This window comes from Atractosteus spatula, chromosome 4 (assembly GCF_055471065.1).
Source record: "Atractosteus spatula isolate fAtrSpa1 chromosome 4, fAtrSpa1.hap1, whole genome shotgun sequence".
Classification (NCBI taxonomy): domain Eukaryota; kingdom Metazoa; phylum Chordata; class Actinopteri; order Semionotiformes; family Lepisosteidae; genus Atractosteus; species Atractosteus spatula.
Genome location: NC_142709.1, coordinates 17,230,763 through 17,255,524, shown reverse-complemented (window position 1 = coordinate 17,255,524; position 24,762 = coordinate 17,230,763). Strand labels below are relative to the sequence as shown.

At 35.9% G+C, this 24,762-nt stretch overlaps 1 protein-coding gene across 1 annotated transcript in view; it reads left to right on the top strand.

The window, feature by feature from the left end:
• stxbp5l (syntaxin binding protein 5L) overlaps nt 1-24,762 on the top strand; it is a 261,129-nt gene that overhangs the window by 118,959 nt on the left and 117,408 nt on the right. The window contains exons 3-4 of the mRNA XM_088914500.1: nt 472-553; nt 14,153-14,253. Coding sequence (XP_088770626.1) covers nt 472-553; nt 14,153-14,253 — 183 coding nt within the window. The remainder of the gene's footprint in view (nt 1-471; nt 554-14,152; nt 14,254-24,762) is intronic.

Sequence of the window (24,762 nt, the reverse complement as noted above, 5' to 3'; positions counted from 1 at the left end):
TACAATTGTAACAATTGGTAATCCCCATCTTGACTATCTCCAGTTTCTTTTTTTCTTTTTTTCTTTTTTTTCTCTAAATATAGTTCTTCCTTCTGTTTCACCTAAAGGGTGATTGATAGTTTTTTGTATGTGGAGATCCAGATACCCTGAAAGTCCCAAAGTTTTAGAATAATACCATATACAATGACTGGAAATACTGGAGAATATATACTGTAGCTAAGCTCTTCCACTCTTCATCACCACTCTGCAGACATATGTGAACTTTTAGAGATTAGCTCTGATTCTTGGCTAATGTCCAGCTTTTGAGGGTTGTTTATCTGCCGGTAGATCGCACTGGTTTACATTTTGTCATACCCCATCAAGCAAATACCACCAGAAGGCAGACACTTTGAATAAGAAAAAATAAAATAAAACTTTTTTTAAATCCCATCTCTTCTGAAACAGTCGTTTTCCTTAACTCACTTATGACAGATTGGGCAGACCTGGTGTCGACTGCTTCTGCCAGCATGAAGGTGGGGCAGCTGTGTTACAGCTCCAGTTTCTCATCAACGAGGTAAGGCTGATGCTCAAAACATTCTAGAAAAACATTTAAAATTTTGCAGACACTTTTCCATTCAGGATTACTTACTTAATACCCTCACATCTCTCAGAGCAGTAATTCTGTAAATCTGAAAATGAGGCTAGCAGGTTTGTTACTACCAAGGCAGCCACCAGGATATGTGAAGGACTGTATGTGTGGTACTTTCTATATAAAACTAATACCCTTTTCCACCTGATTAGTCAACCCTTTACTTTGTAAGTATTTATAGCATTCTTCTTCCTTGGTTTGTTATTGACATACATTATATGGTCTGTTATTGACATACTGTAAGGTTTCAATGGTTAAAAATGTGGGGAGTCCATTTGTGCCTTTTGCTTTCTTTGGCTGCTACAGTAGCAGTCTGTTGATCAAAGGATCTCATACAGCCATCTTTTTTAAAGAAGTCATTGTATCAGCTTTATAACTTATTCCAAACTCCCCCAATTTGTTTGAATAAGTCACATCATTTCTTAGTATCAGATTTTGAAGTTGCCCATTTGGTCACGAATTTTGAATATTTCAAGCTGGAACAGATCTTGTTAATCTTCTCTGATTGGATTCCAGGGCAGCAACATCTTTTTTTAATATAAATTGGTGACCAAAATCGTACACAATTACAAATAGGGTCTACAGTACTAGTGCATTTTAAAACTTTTAAAATATGAATTAGTGCCTTAGCAGTGCTTTATCAAACTTTAAAACATCTCTTTATTTACATTTTATGCTCTAAACCATATATCCCAACATTTTGTTTGTCTTTTTATTGATTCTCCATATTTAGAAGGAGTAAATGATTTGTGAAAAGTGCCTTTCTTTTTCATAAATAACCCATTCAAATTCAATGTTTCCCATTTTGTACTTATGATTGAGTTTTTTCTACCTGCATACAATGTACCACACTTGTTAACATTAAATATCATCTGCCAGGTGTTTATCTAGTAGTGAATTTTATATAAACCTTTTGAATTTCATTTTATGCTCCTGTGGTGTTTTATAATTCTCCTAATTTACCATCAATAAGCTTGAACTCAATATTAGTTCAAATACACTTTACTTAATCCTTAGCCATTCTTTTGTTGTTGTAATATTGATTGTTTCATTTTATTTTTCATTCTCTGTATTGACCTTTCTCTTATCACTTTTTATCAGTGTTTCCAATTTTACTTTAACTTGGATTCTATTGGCTGTTCCTTCCTAGTCCTTCCATGAAGTGCTTTTTCCTCATATTTTTCTAAATTGCTATATTTCACCATTTTAACAGATCACTGCTTCCTACCATTTTACTTTAGGAATGAATCTGTTCAGTGTCTCAAGCAAAATATTGTACAGTAATACCATCCATTCTCTATTTCTTTGATGTCCACAGTGTCCTGTCCCATTCTCCTTATAAACTCTGTGCCATTCCTTCAAAGCGATTTTTAGAAAATAACAATTTTGTCTTAGTTTATACCTGTGCAGTTTCAAAAGATCATATTCATATACAGTATGTAGAGGAAATGGAAAAAACTGAACCACAACTGAATATCAATATGTGTGACTAAATTTAATCGCATGTACGGTATGCCTTGTGAATATGAGCTAGATGCAAAAGAACAGGTAAAGGTTTCCATGCTCAAAAGAGGTTTCAGCTGTAGAGCCTTCTTTACACCTTTACCTGTTCCTTTGCAGCCTACTTATGCTGACACAGCTACCTACTTGGACTAGATACAGTTGATTTAAAAAGCAGGTACAGTATTTCGCATTGTGTGCAAATGCCTATTTAATTTGTCATTTTTTTAATTGATCAAATTTGCATTTTAAACTAGTTTAACAGTGAAAGAGTACGGATTCAGTTTGGCAAGGGGTTATGAAAACTATTATATTCAAAAGTAGGATTACTTAACAGGTACAATCAGAACAATCAAAGGGGAGATTTGTAACTAGTCATTCATATGCAGTATAAGGTATCTGCAATTGTCCACAGCATGTGACAGACATCTGCAGCAATTTCTATTGAAATTCTGACTAAAGAAGTTAAATATTTAGATTGTTTAAATAATTCGCTGCTATGAGATTAATACACCAAGGTTTTGCTAGGTGGAAAAAATGCTTTAATGAAGTTCGTTGGGAAACAGATTACTCACTGAAAGCTTTAGTTACTCACTTCACTGTTGACGTTAAGAGATATCTCAATGTAAATTGATACTACTGTACATTAATACCGTAAGTGTATGTTTGAATAATATTTTTTAAATGTACAGAACTACCAAATTAATCAAAAAAGAGCAGCTGAAATTATATTGAGAGTTCTAATCTACCAAAACATCTGCAGATGCAAATGATTAAAATGGTTACAAATGAGAGGAAGCCCTTCAGTCCATCTAGACCATTTGTAATTTAGTATTCAATGGTTTTTACTTTGTTTTATTCAAAACAATTATGCACATGGCTTCATTCATGGCATAGCTGATTGGGTACAGTAGTACTTTTTCACTCTTTTGCAAACACTGGAAAGATTAATCAAAATCAAAACAGTTTAAATCATTCAATTTCTACAGTGCTATGCCATTCACAAACTCCTCTAAACCACAAGAAAGACCCTTTGCTGCAGAGCTACAGTAAATGCTTTTCACAGTTCTTTGAACTGATGTGGCCAGCAGTGTGACCTTAGACTATAATAGAAGTTACAAGTATAAGAGAAGTCAAAGTGAAAAAATGCATGCTCATTGTAATAGGTTTCCCAAGAACATCATAAATGTTTACTGATGTGAGGAGGCCATTCAGACTATCTTGTATATTTTTCAATATCTATTTTTTTCTGAGGATCTCATATTGTTATTTATTGAACGAAGTCATCCGGTTCTACAACATTGCTGGGCAGCTTGTTTCATACTCCCACAACCCCCTGTATAAAAAAGTACATCCTGTTCTCACTTCCAAACAATGATACCACAGTTCTTAGTTACACACAATTGTACCAACATAACCAGGAGCAGTGACACTTCAGGTCATTAGAAGCAGTTACACCACGTAAAGATCGTACAGTTTAATCACATCCAAACATTAGTCTCTGTCATTCAGTTCATGAGTAAGCTCCTAAGTGACAGACAGATTTTGACACAGCAACACAACTAACAATGTGAAGGATATACAGTATAAATATTACAAGTGTTTTACTGGCTTAAAAAACACATTTAAAGTGATACTCTTTATGCATGTTCCTTTGTTTGGCTCTGTTAAATACAGTACAATAGTTTTCAGCAGGCGCAATGCAATTCAAGAGGTTTGGGCTTTGGACTGACAGTAGAGATTATTTTTAGAATAAACTCTGAAGACTAGATAATCAAAGTCATTTACAGGTCATTAGTTACAAGTTTCCAGTAAACATGTAGTGTTTTTCTGTCTTTACACAGTAATTCATATGCTAATGTGGTGCAAGGCACAGCTAATGAACATTAGAGAACAAGAGTGAAAAGTCTGTAATTAAGTGACATTTGCAATTAACCTAGGTGAAAGCATTTAGCTACTTTAGGTATGTACTGTACATTTTACCATACTGCAATTTAGTGATTCAGCTCTCATCAAGCAGTTTCTTAAAAGTGTCAGTGTTAACAAAATGACTGTGTGGTTTTGTTCCCGACACCATTTAAAAGACATTGACAAGACTACCCAGAGGATTACTGTACATCAGGACCATGTTGTAGGCACAACACAAGGATGCTGCTGGAAAGTAAGAGGGTATGCAGTGTAGAAATGAAAGGAAAAAGCCTACAAGTTACCAATACAAATGATTGAATCATATCTGGGATCTATCAAACAGTTGCCATTCTCAGATTTATTAGATGCTTGCTACCAAATAACCAAGATGGGCCACATGAGCTCTTTCTCATTTCATCTGTAACATTTTGGTGTACTCGTGACTGTTTGTACTGTAAGTATCTTTTGGTTTCATATAAAATGCACCATCTCTTAGGTCTCTATTTTGAATCTGCGTGACATTGACTGTCTACTGTATATACAAACATTTAGTATTATTCATCCATCTTCAACCACAGCTACCGTAATTTTCTGCAAAAATATGTTTTTAACAAACACCTTCCTTCCCCATTAGCTCTTATGAATTCAGCATATACAGTATAACTGCAACAGTGTAAAAGTTTGCACATAATCAAAGCAGAGCCCTTGATTTCGGTTTGTGTCCTTGCCTCTTGCTTCACTGAGCCTGAAGCAGTCTTGATTTGACTTTGGCAGTTACACTCAGGACTTGTGTTGTTCAAGGCTCACTGTTAATGATTCTTTAACCTGTCTGTGTGTGCCATGTCCTTGAGACCAGAAATTATTCTGATCATTACATTCTGAACTCTTTTCAGGCGCATAAGTGCTTTCTATAATGTGGGAACTTTGTTTATACATAATATTTTAAGGATAATCTGACTAATGCACTGCCTGCTTCACATATTTGATTTTTTAATTGCACAGATTTTATAAGAAATCCTACATTTTTTATTATGTCTTTCTCATGTGCTTTTTCAGTTCGGTACCCATATTGCTATTTCTAATGTACATTAATTAATTGCATTTAACTTGATAAGTGTCTGCCCAGTCAGATTGTTAACTTTATTTGCTTTGTTACATTTAATTTGCAAAATTTAGAACCTCCAGAATTTGTATCTGCTGTAAACTTTCTATGTTATCTATTTATGTCAGCTTCCCTCTCATTGGTGGGCATTAGTAAGAGCAACAACTCTTTCAGTCCTTTTGGTCCACTAATCATGTTAACCCCGAATCTGTTTTCTGCACATTAAACAATTTCCTACCCAAATAGAAAATGGGAAACACAAGGGCATAAAAAGAACCCTTGTGATAAAAGAACTGTTCTCCCAAATTTACAAAAATACAGCTTTAATACTTCAGCTTGAGAAGTAATATTTTATAACAAACACCTGGAAGTCAAATTATAAGATACAAACAAGAGATAGTTATGCAGCCCATCTTACAACTATCTAAACAGACTACATTTTGTTTGTTAACATTTTTTTATTTCATTTGAACATACATGTATGTAAAAAACAGAACAAAAACATTTCCCCCACCCCTCAAATACCCTCTCACTCCCCCCACTTCAGTGGTAGCCCTTCCAAACGTCCTACACGGAACTCTAGATGTCAGAACACACTTGATAGAGTTAATGAATTGGTGCAACTACAGTATAACACAATAAGCACCCAACCACATGATCAGTGAAGCTACGAACACAAGATGCAAATCAAAACTCTTTATAGACAATCCACTGAGCAGCCAGGATCCAATGATGTCAGGAAGAAAATAAAGAAGCGCTGGAATATTTTTAGCTTCATTGATGTAGGACAATCAGATCTGTGTCTTGTGTTGAGAAGAAGAAGGAGTGTTATGATTGAACTACACAGTGACTGCAAAACAAAAATCTAGAAATAAAAACTTAGGCAAGGCACCATCAGAATCCCCCAGATATTTCACACGGCAGAGTGGAAAATTTAGTCACTCCCCTTTCCATATTAATTAGAAATTTTAAACTTAGGTATGCAGTCTGTACTTACAGCCTAAAGAAAGAAAGAAAGAAAGGAAACACACTTATTACATAGATACATTTATTTTATTAAATGTGAAATTGGAAAAATGTATCCACCTGTTCAAGTCTGTGTGTACCTGTTAAAAAATTCTTTAATTTTCTTTTTACTGTGATAACATGTAAAGAATAATTAATTCCAAGGTAGCTATAATGTCTGAGTAGCAGCACATAATTTAATGTACTGTAGTGATGCAGACTGCAGATAGGCCAATTAATTTTCTACCTTTGTACTGTAAATTACCAAAAGCATCACAAATAGTTAATGGAGGTGGATAGGATATACAGTTTAGACATTACCATCAGCACAGAGTACAATGCTGATTATTGCTGGAACTGCAGGCAGAAATTCTAATATTTCTGAAGGGTGGTGTGTAAAGGTTTAACCTTTTTAATGAAACCTGATCCCAAAAACAGCTTATCTAGAGCCAATCACAGACATTCCCATTCAAGCCAGACACAAACATTTTGTAGCAAATGTTTTCAGAATGCAAAATACCCTTTGATAAAACCTGCCTGATCCTGTTGCAATAATTTAATCTTACAGGCACCAAAGTGTGGTATAGCATCTTAGTATAAAGACTGCCATCACAGTTCACTAGGAATTGGGAAATAGCTTGTACAAAGTGTGGGATCATTCTCTTTTTGATAGTAGTGATTTTAGTAGTTTGGTTAAATCTTAGTTAAAATGGAGTGGAAGCAAGATTTGAATTAGATTGCTGACCCAGAGGAGTGGAGACCTCAGCATAGGTGCCAGGGATGGCAAGGGCTCTGACAGAAGAGCCAGGACCCTCGGCATTCGAGGGGGCTTCTGTAGTGGAGAGGGGTGGATAAGAAGTCATTTGACCCATTATGTCATCACTCATTATAGCCAGTGTTGCATCATCTGTCCATGATCCAGGACATGGACAAGGGCCCTGGAGACAGGATGGAACTTCTGCCCTATAAGTACAGTATGTGCTTCATACCATCATTGCTAGTCCCTGGAACTGCAAACATGGACCCTTCATATGGACAATTCAGGCAGAGAAGATAGCTGCAACAGTGATGGAATACAATAACTTAACCCAAGCCCCACAGTCCTTTTCAGCACACCAATGCACAATTTCAGGGCTGAGTCCAAAAGCCCCGGAAAGTTCATTTACAGGTTGATGTCCAGAAAGAATGTAGAATATATGGTTTGATCCCACATTAAAACACAAAAGCACACTTCTAAACAGTTGAGAACTGAGGTGAGCATCAGACCTACTATTCTAAAAATGTTGTTTGTAGAATGACACTTCAAAAAAGCTTCTTGTTCACTCTGAGCCCCTTTCCACAGGCTTTGTCAGAGAATGGGGTAAGAAAGTCCCATTGCAGCCTTTAGTTCTCTGTACATCTTCTACTGAGAATACAACACTAAATGTGTTGCACACGAAGAGAAAGTTAATATGCAGTGGTGTAGGTAGAGTAAACCTCATCTTGAATAAGTGTCATTCTCTAAAACAGATTTATTTCATTCTTTATTACAGTAGGATACTAAGAAAAAATATTTAAGTAGGCTAGAAATATACAGCCTTTCTGTGAATGTTAACCTTGTTGATCTCTAATGCTAACGATATGTGGGTTGTACAGTACACTAATACAACAAGGCATGTAAAAGAGGGCCTTATAATTTGTCATAAGGAAGTGATTCAGAAGAAACATCAGAGGAATTCACTGAGTGATTGACCAGCATGAGAATGAGCCTGCTGCCTTGTCCTCATTACCTGTGCAATCACTTAGTTGCTTGGGAGGTGACCCCAGCCTCTGTTAAAGGCAAATTAATAATCTTGTGTTTCCAATTATGTTGTTGGCTCCATAATAATGGTACTGTGTGTGTTGCAGTTGCTTGCCTTAGAAACTGGCACTTTAAATTTGTTATGCAAAAGCATGTTTTTTCTTATTTACTTATTTCAGTGTGAGTTTCCATTATTTCTCTAAATGTCCACTTGTTCACACATGTAAAAATGTTTATTTTACTGTATTCAACTTGAACACAGTATTCCGCTGACCTGCTTGGTATAATCACACTTATTCAATAGTTCCTTTCATTGTTAAATCTAGATGCTCCCATAGAATTCAGCCTTTTAAGGGAGGTTTACAAACATTTATGATGAGAGTCATGTGTAACCCTATTAGTGGGAATTTCCCCTATTGTCCTCTACAAGTATCATTTGTTTATGAAGAATATAATGTGTCTGACCTGTGAAGAATTTAGTGAAGAATTTGCCCTTATTAACTGTATAGCTGGAGAAACTTGTATCTAAAAGGTCAATAAATTTACCCTACATGGCTTGAGGATCAGATCTTCTTACAAGGGTGGTTCCAGGTTTGGATTTATTTTAAGAGATGAAATCCAACTGATTTGTTACTGTATTATATATAAAAATGTAAACTTAACAACGCTGAAACAAAAGTCACAGGATTACCTGTAAGCCACTGCATTTATTAATCCAGCAGCCATATCAGTCTACAATTCACAACTGGAAGCCCATTGAAGCTAAGCAGGTATGAACCTGGTCGGTACCTGGATGAGAGACCTTAGGTTGCTGCTAAAAGAGGTATTAGAGGGGCCAGTAGGGGGCGCTTACCCTGCAGTCTGTGTGGGTCCTAATGCCCCAGTATAGTGACAGGGACACTATACCGTAAAGAGGCACTGTCCTTCGGATGAGATGTAAAACCGAGGTCCTGATTCCCTGTGGTCATTAAAAATCCAGGGGTGTTTCTCGAAAAAGAGTAGAGGTGTTAACACGGCGTCCTGGCATTAGCCTCTACCAGTCATGGACCCCTACTAATTGCCATCTCTGAGTTGACTTCATCTCTTCCCACTGAGAACTGGTGTGAGGTGAGCGTTCTAGCACACTATGGCTGCCATCATCCAGGTGGATGCTGCACGTTGGTGGTGGTGGAGGGGATCCCCATTACCTGTAAAGTGCTTTGAGTGGAGTGTCCAGAAAAGCGCTATATACATTAAGTGTAAGGAATTATTAATTATTATTAAGAAAAAAAATCACTGGACATTCCTTATGAGCCTTGAATGCAGACTTCCTCTCCTTCCTGATGCTATACTTTTATACTTTTATAATGGTCCTTTTCTTATTCTTCAGGACTCCTGTATTTTATTGGAATCCCATGGAATCCCAATCCCATTTTTGTAATTCTTCATTCGGACATTTCAGGATAGCGATTCCCTTGTTAACTTTTTAACAGAGGCCTTTGGGGCCCTCTTGTGATATTGACTAAAACTACAGCTCCCTTTTGCAACAGCCTTGTCACATTCCCCACCCCCCACCTCAAACAAGACTGAACAACGCTCCAGAGTAGGTGCCACGAGGCAGTTGACCTTTGAAAGAGTATTGGCATTACCATGTGAGACCACTGAATGATTCTTCACAGTGAAAAGGTACGGTTACAAGGCGAGAAACCAATTTGTAACTTAAGTATTTTTCTCCTTATTTGATTTTATCAATGTTAGAGGTGTATGGTCAATTACCAGTGTAAATTCTAGGCCCAGAAGGTGAAATAAACTGCTAATGTTACAACCAGGTATTATTTCTAAACCATTCCAGAGTTACATTCTCTGGGCAGAAATTTCCCACTAAGCAGAGAACTGGATGATGTGTGACTTCTCCCATCTGTAATAAGATCTCTCTCTGAAGCATCGGTCCATAAAAAGAATTGTTAGTTAAAGTTGGGTACCATCAGTACAGGTTTTTGATGGAGTGCATGCTCCATATCGCAGACAATGCCTCAGCATTCCCCTGAACAGCATTGGATGCCATCATCTGTGTGAGGTTTTTCAGGGTGCTAGCCTTTTAGAAAAATGAGTAATAAAACTACCAATCCCATGTTGTCTGAACCTTTTGAGTCTCTGGTCGGAATTGACTAAAATGTCAGCTGTCTTTTCTTCAGGAATGTGACGGAGTTTTTATAAGAACGTTTTGAAAGATAGCTGCACGTTATTGTAGGTAATCAGCAGACTCTGTTCTTATGTTAAGTCCAATGAAACTTGTACTGAGCCTACAGCATGGAGAACAAAGATACTACTTTAGCAGGACCAGATTAATCCTGCTCTTCGATACCTTTATAGGCCATCAATGGTGGTTCTGTGGGACTAATAATCAGACTTCATTATCCCCATTTAACTGGTACAACAAATTGTTTTTAATAATAAAAGAAGCAGGAGTTTTAACTTACCCTTCAGTGCAGATCCTATTCAGTTCCTCTACTTGTGAATGAGCATGACAATGTAGTGTATTATCTCTAGTGTCAACAAAAATTCAAGGTTAGAATTCCATCTGCCAGATGCCTAAGAGTTCCTGAAGAGACTTTGGACCTACAGTAGTTTGCTGGACAGGTGCTTTGGCTCATCCCCGGCTCTGGGCTGATGACAGATGGTTGAGAACCACACCTCTTCTGGTTCTTTCTAAAGTTGTCCCTACCATTTGTCTACCCTTGTTTGCCACTGGGTTTCGGAAGATCGGCAAAAAAAGTTGGCAACGAAGGAAAATAAATTTCCCACATTCTAAGGCATCATCAAGTCCACACACCTCATCCAAGAATAAGTGAGTAAAGTAAATAGTTTACCACTACTGTTCAAACAGTATAGATTTGATGGCATAGGTGAGTATTAGTTTTGTTGTGGGATAGTCTCTTCTATCCACATAGACAAACTTATGGTAAGCTGCTTCTTCTTGTCTATCTGTCAGTGGTTCATAACAGACTTAGTGAGGCTTGTTGGCACTCCATGTGTTGATTAGAGCTTGGACAAGTTTCTAGTTATTAATTTGACTTTTTCAAAATTGTTTGGGGGGCGAGGTTGTTCCACATTTTACTCTTATTCATCAGCTTTGGTTCTTGGGTAGAAGGACGTTGTGGAGAGGTGTGCCCCTAATATCCACAATGAAAGCATCTAGGCATCTTCCTAAATATTCTTCCTACATTTCTTGAGTCAATTTAATGCTTCATTCTTATTTACCCCATGTCGTACTGGTCCCAAGTGAGTGCTATGGGGATCCACACTACCCCCTAAAGTAGCCTTTTTTATAGAAGTAAAGTCTTTGCAGCAGGCTATATCTCATTCAAGTACAACCATAAACTCATCAACAGACTTTGGGTCAGACTGGTTGACACTCAGTTTTGCTTCTATGCTGCTTAAGTATCCGTCTAATACTATGTTACACCACTTATGTTGCTGTGTGTTTCTCAAGCTCAAGACATTTGTTAACTAAATTAATTAAACTGAACATCTGGCACTGGGCTGGAATGGTTGAGTTAATGGCACCAATCATCTGCATACCTGACCTCCATTTCATTTGTGACTGTTTCCTGCAGATTTATCATTTACAATGCTCAGAAGATCTGCCCATTCCTGACCACCCGCTAAACTCAGCACCTTGTCCAGGCACTATACTTTTGCCTATGCAATTGTTAGTGGTAAATAACAAACATTTATCATTTTATTTTGTTATTTCCCTACCCACATACCTAACATAAATGTTAGATGTTAAACACTTTGCTGTCATTCAGCTGCTGCTTCCCTCCCTCTTCTTCTCTTTTCTTTTGAAATCTCTCTGGAAGTGTCAAAGCTGATGCCACAGTGGAGTCTGTCTATAAACATTGACATCGTTTCTACTTCTGAGTCACTCCCATGTGTCACACCTCTGTGGCTCACCTTCACAAAAAACTGAATAATGGATACAGTTTTGTATGTGTCAGAAAGATTATTTAGGGAATTCTAATGACTCCGTACTAAATCTGTTCATATTTCAAGATATCTTAACATTACAGCATTTTAATCAATTAATGAAAAATGACATATTCATACAGCATGGTAAACACACAAAAAAGCATAAAGTGGGCACTTTAACGCAAGAGCTCAAATGAGTTTCTTCCTCTGTTTATTTATGGTAATCAGAGTTCAGTAATACAAGTTAAGTTCTTCATGGGAGGTTTCCAACCAGTCTTCGTGTCTAAGAATGAATGGTAGTATGGATAGCAGCAGGGTTTTATTTAAAAGGTTTAATTTATTCTCATAGAAGTATTTCTGCATTGGTTTTGGACATGTGAACAGTTCTGTGTCCCAAAACTGAATACTGCCTTGTGTTAGTGGGAGTCTGAAAAAAATACACGGCCATGCTGTTGAAGTCAATACTCTTGTTGAAACCAATTCCTTTTCAGGAATCAGCTGGATGAGATTCTTCTAACAGTTAGTTACAAGGGACTACTCATATTCACTCCTCCCCCCGGAGGATCACAGCCTTACAGGTTTTATAGTTATGATTTTATACAACCAGTTTTATAATCCGCAATGAATAAAGACCAATTAGTAAACTAAACAATTGATTCAAATCAAGAATTCAGGGTGGAATGAAAACCAGAAGACACTGCACTAGGAGTGAATATCACTGTAGACATGCTAATACACAAAATGAGCTACAGTATGTGGATTTGAATGGCATCCTTACATTTACAACCTACTGTACCTATTGTAAAGTTCTAATGTTACACATTTCAAAAACTTAGGGATAGAAAAACCAGAGTTCCATGCTTTGAAAAAGTTTACATAAATCTAATCCATTATAGCATTTAACTGAATCTTAGGGTCCTTGTGATGTGAAGAAGTAATTTCTCAGTCTGTAACCACCTTAATCTGTAGATAATTTGAGCCCTCCACTTCAGTTTGCTCAGAGTTTGAAATTTTATGCAGCTTGCTGTTTTCATTTCAAAGCAATCATCCACTCCGCATAATCCTCTATTCAACTGTGTGAAAGTTTTAACCTCTCTTAATCTTTAATGTGCAGTTCAGCCTTTTAGTTAGAATGGGTAGCTCTCATAATGCCTTTTAGTTTCTTTGTGTATAAGAACAGATGTAATACTGCTTGAGTTTAATATTTTTAATTGACACATTTTTATTTTCTCTTTTTACCTGTTTTCCAGTGTTTTGCAGTCTGTACTTAGTAGAATGGAAGTTCTTCTATTAAAAAAGCTTCATGCTGGTTCATGCTGCTATGGTTGCTTTTCTCACATGTTAATAGTCAATCAAAAGGATATCAAAAGGATATAATTACAAAAAATAGCCTATTGATGACATACAGTACAGTGTGCTCCAAACTAACAGAAAATTTGAAATTGTTGTTTTTGTTTGATTGATCAAGTCAGTGATTAAAGTGACTATATCTGAAGATACAGTACAAAGCATTTGTTGAGCTTTATTATTATGAGCTCACAAGCCCAGTGAAGTTGAATGAATGAAGCCTTAATGGGATATGCGACTAAATACTGAAGTTTATAATCCTTATTTTAAAGAGAGTCTGTCCGAATACCTATGATGACTTGAAATCACAGGGTTGAACATACAAGATCATTTAGTGAAATTTGTGACATTTGGCTCTAAAAGGCACAGTATATGTCTGAGGAGTACATACAGTAGAGCTTGATACGCAGTTCAGGGGTTGTAGCATTAAGTTGAATTAAAACAACAGTTTCTGTTTTGATGGGTCTAAAAATAGAAAACAATTGGCAATATTTTATGACTGGGTTTTATCCTTAGATCAATAAGCTACTAACAGGAAAACAAACAAGAAGAACTGAATGGATTCCTTTCTTTTGTTCTTAGGGGATTCTGTATATAAGGACTTCCTAATTCTGTTCCATTAAAATTACCTATATTTTATTCATTGGAAATGATTTAGAAGCATAAAAAATACAGAAGGTCCAATTTAGTAAATATTCTACTCATTTAATGATTTATTTAATTAAGAAAGAGAAATCTAAGATCTTACTGTATATATGAGACATATCCATCATTCTGTATGTGCCATATCAATTCTCTCAGGAGTCTCTGCAAAGTATTTATGGCCTTTGTAGCAAGTAGGTATTAACTTCATTAAATGTCGTAAGAATCTGATAAGAAATAACCTGAACTGCCAGCAGATCCTGTAATGCCTCTCGTTTTCTCTCTGCAGGGAGCTCTTGTTACTGCCTGTGCTGATGACACTCTGCACCTCTGGAACCTTCGACAAAAGCGTCCAGCCATCCTCCATTCACTCAAATTCAACAGAGAGCGGTGAGGGAGCACAGCCTTTTGTTCTGGGTGAATCCACTCTCTACGGCCTCCCTCAGGGGGAGAGAGCAATACGGCTGTTCAAGATACATGTGTCTCTTAAAGGTTTTAGCCATTTTTTTCCTTGTTGTATTCACAGTTTGCGGAATTTATTTCATCGCTTTTGAAAGGAAAAATAAAAAAAAATATATGATGTGCAATTCTGACCCTAAGGCTTCTTAAAGCAAGTGAAGCCAGAATTCAGTGTTGCTGCTCATGCAGATTTGGACTGAATTTCTAAAAAGTTAGTAGGCGTAATGTAGGTGTATCAAAGAATGCAATGCTGCTATCCTACACTATTTTTTTTAGCTTTTTGAACATTTAAAGCCTTATGATTTATTTCATAATGCTTACAAATATATCTACTATATCTTTTACAGCCTACCCGGTTTGTCCCATACTTGGTGTTGATAGGCATAATCCCACAAAATGAAAAAAAGAACTGCTTACCTTATTTAATAAGAGGTTATGAAATGCCCTGGTAAGCGCCTGTGTGCTGTTCACTGAAGTATCTCTTAGTTTGAGGGCTCAGATGCTTTTGATATTAAAGATTGTTTGTTTAACACAGACTTAAGCACATCAATTGTGTACAAGAGTAAAGGCACCAGCAGAAAAGCCCACAGGCACAAAGGTCTTTTGGAACATGGGAACATGCTTGACTGTTGTTTTAGGTGGGCATAGAAACTTGGAGTTGCTGAGATCTAAAGTTCTGAACTCACATATTGTTCTGCATTTATATTTACTGAAGTACAGAATTGAGAGAAAAAGTGTTTTCCCTTGCAGCACCCTATATTCCTGTTTTTATGTTATTGTTTGTTTTACAACTTTTTTTCTGTTTAACGTTTAAATAAGAACAATTTAAAGTTCAGGCTGTCATTTTCGACAATAATACACTATAACAATATGGTCTGTGTTAGTCTCACATACTGTATCCCTTAGGAATTACTGTCTAGATAATCTGGGCCAAAATATTTTTTATAGGACTCTAAAAATGAAACATGGAATTGCAGCAGGGAAGCAGCAAAAGGTGGCATCAATCTATCCTTATATTCTGTTTCTCTACATAGATGGCTCTTAATTCTGAATTTTGTTTTCTAAATAGGGAAGTGGAGAATTATTTTAGTCATAAACAGAGGGCCAGTATTTCTCCAGTGAGGGTCAAAAACAAACATACAGTATGGTGCTACAAGGAAGAAACACTTGTGTACCCTGAAGGCATTTGTTTTCGTTTTGATGTGCATGCAATTTGCATAGCTCCTTTAAGTAATAAAACACTTCTCTTCCTTACTGTACAGTAGTTTCCTCATTCCTAGTTAGCTGAGTTTATAGTTGTTTAAAGGAACATTCTCAATAACAATAGGAATGAAATACATCGCCGTGTCAATCCGTTCTAAAACTTTGCTTTGTGAGATTGGACACATAAGAGCCATGACAATACCATCAGAGTGTTATGAAATGTACTAACTTTTAATATAACACAAGCATTGCATATAATGCTAATGTTTATAACCTCTACATATTATAGGAGCAGGAACTGTTTTCCCAAGCTGTCAAAAAATACTGTTAACCATAATCAGATGCGCTTGAAATATTTCTGAAAGTATCTACATCTCACGGAGACATGGTAGAGAACATTATGTAATAATCCCTTGCTTTACAGTGCAAACAACTAGACAAGTTTTCAATTATACTAGATTTAGTAATGTAATCATTACTAAATGATGTACATGTATTTTTTAATTAAATTTTAACTTAAAAACAAACTTATGTGTTAAGAAACATGTAGCACAAAATATTGGACCAAATGCTCATGCATATTCTAACAACTGTAACTGTTATGGATGGTGGACACTAAATGCAGGATAATTTTACCTTTTGTAGCCTACTATGACACTTTGCACCACAAGAGTTCTAGGTCCCTTTCCCCCCAACAGTTTCCTTTTATTTCTCAGAACCAACTGTGCACCTAGAGAGCAGGCAAAGTGGTCTTCCTACATGATATTGCATTTTGTTACAGTCTATCAATCTACTCATCACACAAAAGTATCCCCATAACCCAACAATTTATATAACTGCACCCCCCCCCCCTTCACACAGTGTACATACCACAACATATCCACAAGAGGCACTCACAGAACAGTACAAGAACCAATTTATCAAAACCAATGACCCAAAGAAAAAGTCCAGCAGCATTATCCTCACAAACCAAGATCCGGTCAGTGACCTGGTGTGCCTGTTTCTGCCACACCAAAGGAAAGGATGAAACTCCATGTTGTCCTTCAGTCAGTCTTTGACATCCTCTTAGAACCAGGTCATTCTTAGACATCTATCGTTGGAATGTGGTCCAACAGTGTGGTCCCTTATCCCTCCCTCCACCCTGTTTTTCTCCAAATCCAGCTTCAGGTAAGGTGAAGAGAGAAAGACAATGCCAGGACCTTCTTCTACTGCTCTCTTCCCCCGGGTGCTGTGGTGCAAACTGTGTTCTTCCCATTTCTGCACTCTGTGTGCTGTGTGAGTCCTCATGACTGGCGTTTTTGTCTTGGGTGTTGGCAGAGCTAACAGCTTGGGGCTGATTCACAAACTAACTGTATACAGAGGTCCAGGTGTAACGATGCATTATTTATCTTACCCCATATTTTCTGAGGCTCAGTTAGACATGTGGTCTTGTCATACCAGATGTCACCTCTGAACTATGTGGAAATTAAAGAGCATCTATACAAGTAGAACCTTTGATCAAGGGGAGAGAGCAAAGGCAAGAAATGTATCAACCTTTAGGGAGACACTGGTCATTCTCTGCAAACTTAAAGTCAATATAATCCCTGACACCTCCTGTCCCACACCCAATTTTGTCACTCTGTGAATTTACAACGTAACTCCTGTACTGTACCATAAATAAGCACAAATGTGTTATTGTTTTCCTACTATTGTCAATGCATTGGCTAATAACTTTAAGCACATTACTCAAATAACTAACCAGGAATGTAAAGAAACAATTAGAGACACAACATTTCAGAGGTGGAGCCTTCTTCAGCTGTCGTTTTTACAGTGTGCTCACAGTGTTCACATTATTGATTCATACTTAGGTACTGTTCTGTGCTATATTAAGGTGAAGTTTGGGTGTCTGAGGGAACATTTTTGAGTTCTGGAACCAATTGGAGATTATAACACAGGAAGTAATGGAAATTCAAATTTTGCCATAGAATTCACCTCACCTTATTACATTGAGGAAGAACAAATGAAGCCGATATAATAAGTGATTACTACATATATACTGTATAACAGATCTAAAAACATTTGCTTTGCCATTATACAGTAAAAGGCATCTATCAGTAGTGAGTATATTATGCGATTTCTAGTCTTAGATATGGTCCCAACTTGATTTGTGAGTTCAAATACAAACTATGACCCTGTATATTTGTTTCAATGAAAGCTGTATGTTGCGAATGAGTGTGATTCTCCTGGGGTCTTATTTAATAAACATTATACTTTGGGTAAGAAGTAACCGTGTCAGGAAATGATTTAATAAACATGGGAGACAGGAGACACTTTCTGTTAATTTTTCTGTTTCATTCACCAACAACTGACAAATTTGAGTTTGCAAAGCTTCCTTCACAACTATGGAAGATTCCCATGTGCTCTGTAGTAATTATACCTCCTGTGAACTGATAAGAACATTACAGGACAGACATAACATAACAGCAAGATGCTTCAAATATCTCAGACGTGAAGGATGCTAGATGTAGATTTCATCTGAGATTCAGTCTCTGAATGGGGAATTCAGAGTTTATGACGTTTCACAGATACAAAAAAAAAAAGAAAATAAGCACTGAGACCAAAATAAAAGAAGGTGAATTTGGAATGAGTGAAGGTTTTAGAATGTATTTAAATATAAAGTGCAACATTTTGCAAAATATAGAAGAAGAAAATGTGTAGTATTATTACAGCACCAGTATATTGCTCAGAGAGTTAGTTGTGTCTCTGGTGACTTTCTATTTTCTGCTTGGATTTGGTTACATTTTGCATAAATTGACATTGCAGAGAGGTACATCATGAAGGTAGAATAGCATACTGTGTTAAGTGTTTGTCTTCTGTTTTCCCTATCTATGAGTATGCCTTTTTTAAATAGACATTAAATACATTTGTTAACATCATATTATCTAAATTGAACTTGTTGTGGTTGTTGAAAATTAAAAGTGTACGACTAAATTATTGCATTTAAAAATACTGTTTTTTAAGAAATACCATTCCACTGAAATGATGTGATTTCTTTTCCTGTTTGGATAATCCCTCATTGCCTCATCTGTGAATGATGAGCTTCCAGAAGATAGATATATTTTCTACTAGTGGCATGTTTTGTTCATTGACTACTGTATGTTTTGAAGTTCCCTTCAAACACTGAAACTTCCAGTCTTTTAGTAGGTAACACAAATATTTAGTCAACATGAGTTTTTACTTCACTGATGTAAATTGTTAATAGTTGTGATGTACCTCTGTATTTTGTGTATGATTGACATATACTGTACAGGGACATTCAATGTTTATTAGTTTAATACATGAACATATTTTTGTGCTGCATATTTTGCTTATTTTCCAGAATTTACGCAAGAGCAAATGCCTTTATCGCTATTACAATATATACAGTATGCACTGAGAATGTGAAAGAAGAAAGTTTTCAGTTCTATATTAATGTATCTTAACCTTAATTTTCTTTAAATTAATTTTAAGGACACGTTTTATCTTACTAAAGCAATGAAAACACCTAATGTTGGAGAATGTCAAAGATGTAAGGTCTTTGAATGCATAATGCATGAAAGAGGGATTTAACAAACTTCCCTTTCCAGCGTACTCCCTGTTGAGCCCACTGTTTTTTTGTCTATTCCATTTACCATAGACTTTTCATCAGCCTGTAATTTCTGTTCTAATACAGGCAGGGGGCTTTTGCATTTCTGTTTAATGTCAATCTGCAATAGAAGGAGGACTATTCTTGAAAAACAAATCAGATGACTGTTTGCCTCTGTCACACGGAGCAGTAAATTGGGCTGCCTTCTGAAAGCTCATTTTTCTAAATATTTCACCAATATTAGATATTTTGTCATGTCATGAGCTTCGAGATGGTAAATGGAGCTCTGCATTCCCAAAGTCTGTGGCAGTGGAGAAATGTTATTATTGGTGCATTACATGTTTTAGGGCAACTGGTAACTTCCAGTCTGACCCAGATAGTGAACCAAAGTGTTAGAAAAATAAAATAAAGCCTTAACTTCAGTGCTAGGGATACCAATTTTTTGTTAAAAGATAAAGTTTTCTCATTGAGTCCCTGAAGTTATGCAAAAAATGTACTGTAGACTTGAACTTTTTCCAAAAATCTGCATTGCCCATGTGAACGCAGACTCGCAATCCCAGGTTGCTATGGCAACCTGCCACATCTCATGCGGCCTGAATCTTCCACTTGGGCTGTACAGACTCGTTATGGGAATTTACCTACCCCTGCTTAATGGGTACTTACCTCGTTTCTCTGGGTATTTAAGTCCTGCCTGCTTTTTACACTGACACTCGGCCATTGGGTTTGCTTCTCTGAAGTTAAATGCCCTCCTTTCTTTGCTTCCTCATTCCTACTTGCTTCATCATGTTCGGACTCTAGCTTGCTTCCTCATTTACCCTGCAGATGTTTCGACTTCTGAGTACTGGGTTTTTCCTTATGTTACTGACCAAGCACTCCTGCTCTACTGCTCTCATGGCAGGGCTGCTTATTTCACCTTAGCCTGTCAGATAGCATTCTGCTCAGAGCTCTGTGCGTGGAGTCACCCTCCAGCTCCATGACTGCTGACCCCTGCAGGTTAGTGTGCATCCTAACAAAATCAAATCAAAATGAGGCACTGCCGAAACTGAGCTAAGGATTTTAAGCACTGTTAAGCACACACATGTGTATAATGAAATTGTGTAATATTCCTTTATTGACATATACAATTGTTAAAATTGAATGATTTGTACTTTTTTTGGCTTTGTGGTTTCACAACCACATCATAACCAACTTTTCCAGAAAAAACATAAAATGGCCACGCAGATGGTCTTAACATACTTATTATACAGACCTGGACTAAAAGCTGGCACTTGGTTCTTCAGTGCAAGAAAAGGTGAATCCACAGACATAAAACTGTGCAGTAGTTTCTAGACCCAGTGAATTTCAGTTCAAAACTTTGTATTCCTTACTCTTTGTCAACAGAGGATGGTGGAAAAGCTCCAGATAGGCAAGGATTTGCAATCTGCATGCACTGCAGAAATTAATGGTCTTATTGACCAGAAATGCAGGTGGAGGTCAAATTCTGATGTTGCACTTCTGCTTCCCTGGCTTCTCAGAGTTATCAGTTTTTAATTCTATTTCCACTTCAGGCAGTTTCTTCACCATTCTGTTGTCTTTGAGTGGTTTACTGTATGTTAAAGTGACAAGTTTATAAATCCTTATTTGTAAGTTTCATATTATTTTGGAACTGAAACAGCTGTGTTATAGGCTATCATTTTGCAAGATGTTTCTTAAATTGTTACACTAACTTGATCAGCTTCTTACACATTTTCTACATGATGTTAAGACATTATCTCTGATTCAGAAAGCAGAACAGAGTAAAAATCTATAAAAATATATGCATTCGTTTTGCCATTCATTCCTATATACTGTATCTGCTAGTGTGCCTGCAGAAAGAATGCTCTTTTCAAGCAAATAATCAGTGACATTAAACTAGAAAAAGCACAGTGTGAGAGTGTATGAGACTACTATACTGTACATTACATGACAGTGTTTTTGGATGTTTCGTTCCAAAAGGATGAATGATTAAGATCAAATTTAGAAATTTATAGGCAGTTTATAAAATTTGAGAGAATTCATTCAAGATAAGTGAAATAAAATTAAAATCAAGAGTAAGTAAAAACATAAAAAAGTTGACTTGAAAGAAATTCTATTAACAACTTTAATCTGCTGCAATCTTCTAGTAAGGAATGAATTATACCAAAATATCAGATGTGGGTTGGTCTGTAATTGAATCATTTGTGATAATAAGGTGTCTGTTTATATTGTGTTAAAAGCTGAAAATGTCAAGGAAAAGTACTCTTGAATTTTTTTTTTGTCTGTCCAGATGCTTTAAGATAAAGTGGGTGGATCAGTGAGATGCTGAAAAAGACCTCTCCAGAGATTTAATCAAAACTGACAACTCATTGTGTTCTCTTGAACAGGTTTGTTTAGGGAGGGGTATGATATAGAAGGTGTTACATACTACATACTAAGAAAACTGGAAATCGATTGCCACACCGGCACTAATCCTCTTGGAAAGAACTTCAAAATAAATGCACTTGCTGCATATTATCAGGCCCAGCCTTACAAACATTTGTACACTGAAAAGTATTCAGGACTTGGTCTAATGAGAACCTGTTTGAAGTAAAACTAACTTTAGAATATTAAAACATTTGTGTTTGCTTTATCATACAGTATCTAGTAAAAAAAAAAACAAATTTAGCATAGTAGCATAAATAGTTTCATTATCAATCACTATCAGTTCCTAACTGAAGATATTCGAGTCATTCTTTTCATACTGTCTTAGGCAAAGTTCGCAGGTTATTAGTTTTAAAAACATTCCCTTAATGCTGCTTATGTGCGTGTTTTCATTCTCATTTTAATTATTTTTCCGTTTCATTCATGTCACCAAAGTCCTTATTTTTAAAAGTGAGCTTCTTTGCATTCATGGTGTGTTTAATGTCCTTTTTTATATGTCTTTTTACTTGGACTCACCTTTATATTTCTTTGTGGGAATAATTGATTGTACACAAAAATTGATGTACTATGTAGTCATTGGTGTTATGTCATCTAAGGTACCTTGGTGAAATACCTCTGTATTTCTGACAAATTGGTCAGTCAGGGAACGAATATTCCAACTGCCCCTCATTTGTTCAAGGCATGAATAATGCAGACCCAACTGTAAAGCTGTTTTTATATTGACAAGGATATTGCAGGCAAATATACAGTACTTGCTGAAATTACGATCATTAATTTAACTGTTACACCTGTGAGAAAAAGGTAGTACCACAATATTTTTTTGTGATTTCATATTTAAAAGATGTTTAAGCTCAAACAAATTATATGCTTAATTATATGCTGTACAATATGTCTGTAACAGAGTTAACAAGTAAATACTGTTTTCATAAATGATAATAACAAATAACACAATTTGGTTTTGCCTCTTGTGTATTTGAAACCAAATGTTATCACAAAATAACAAAAAAAATTTTGTTAAAAAATATTGTCTACTATTTTTAACGTTTCACAAACACTCAAAATATAGCCATCATTTCATGAGAGATGTCAATCAATCCAGAAACCAGTTATTCTATTGGTCCATTGTCTTTTTGTCTTTAGAAATATGCTCTGCTGTATAATGGAAAATGAAAGTTCCTATCAAATAAACAATTCACAAAGCAACACTTGTAGGTTTTAATTTAGCCTGTGACACTAAATACTGTACATGTACTGTTCCACAAATTCAGTAGTTCAATCAGAGTGACACACCACTTCCATAATCATTCAGGTTGTGAGGATGAAAAACTTGTTAGTGTTCTTACAGTGAAAAGCAGGGCTCACAAACTTTATTGCAAGGATGAACCTCTGTAGTTAATATTCACATCAAGGCTCACAGGCTTAAAAAGCATTTCCCCTTACCACTTTTTATTCCCTCTTGGGAATAAGCCTTTGGAATAAAATTAATCCCTTTTATTACCCCACGCTTATTTATGTAACCATAAGAGTTGCCAGTTTAGCCTTGAAAAAGGATCATCATGAAGCAATTTCATTTTCTTAAAAAAGATTTAACTTAGCATGACATGATAGTTTTTGGCTGTGTTGACATTTTTTAAAACTGAAGAAATAATAATATACTATTTTATTTAGAACCATTAAAAGAAGAATCTAAAAGCATTCTACAGTAGGTGAAAAAGCACATCTAAGAAGTTCTACCATCTTTAACCATTCAGAATTTCTGAACCACAGCAAGAGAAAGACAGATTGACAGAAAGAAAGAAAAAAATTAACCCCAGTTAGAAAATCTTGTGTGCCCTAGTGAGCAAGTAAAATCACCTGTTTTTGGTGATCAGAATTGTATGTGATATTCTAAATAAGGTCTTAATTATACATTATATAATTTTATCATGACATTTTTATTAAATTTTTAATTTTAAAGTCCAAGCATTTTAACTACTGTATATTTCCTAACAAGTTGTTTGATTGTTTTGTTTTTATTATTTCACATTGTCCCACAACCCATATTGAACATAAGAAAAAACTTCTCAACCATGTTGTTTAAGTTGATACCCTTTCAAGAAATTATTGGATGAGATCCTTGTATTATTTACCTGCTATCAAACAAGATAGATGGGCAAGTTGGACAGAATGGTCTCCTCTTGTTTGCAACATTTTTATGTCATTATTATCTAGAAGATGAACATTTTATATCAACATAAACACCAATAACATCTTTATACTGTAAGTAGCCTCTTCTATTTCAGTGTTTGCAATTTTGTATTTGTAACTACCTGCTTGCAAAACTCTGCATTTGTCTACAGCAACAGCATCATTTGCCAGTTATTTAATGTCATCTGGCAATTTAGTTTGTATTAACCCATTAAATACATAATTCTAAACATTCTTTCACTATCAGGTTTAATGTCCTAAAATTTCAAACTAATTTCTAATAAAATGACTATGCTGGTACTGATATAGTATTTTCATTTTAGCAGTTGTGTGTAGTGTATAATACAGATTATTCCATGTGGATTTTTTCCTATTTTTAAAGGCAGTGATTTAAAGATGTATTGCAACCTTCGCGTTAAATCAGGGGAATGGGCGGCATCATATAATATATTTTTACAGTATATTTGATAATACAGTATATACATTTGTTAAGTCATTAATACTCTTCAAATGAGGCACTGCAAAAGCTATGGACAGAATTAATGTTTAAAGTGTTCAACAACTTACAGTATGCACATGTCATCGTTAAACGTTTTTTGATAGCCACTGAATGCTGTTTGCTTTAACGTATGCATTAAAAGGGTTTGGACTTCAATCAATCAAGCTGTGTAGTTGCCTCGGTAATTACATTTCTGAATACACCTTTTTATTTCTCTTTGAAAGGTCCTTGTTGCCTGTGGGTCTTGATGGAGAGAGAATAGATTGGAACAGGAAAAAGTTGGCTGGCAGCTCTTTTTTCAAAGAAATTAGTTTGAAACAATAGCTTTCCTTTTGATTACTAATTATCTTGTTTGATTGCTCTTCTTAGAGTTTCTACAGTAAATCAAGCCATGACTTTCTGAAGGTCAGTCTTCAACTATTGTTGTTTCTTCACTTAAGTTAAAAATTATGTAAATTTCTAAAAATTAGTTCATGATTTGCCAGGATTGGGCGCCCAGTGCTGCTTTGTAATGGATGCCTCATGCTTC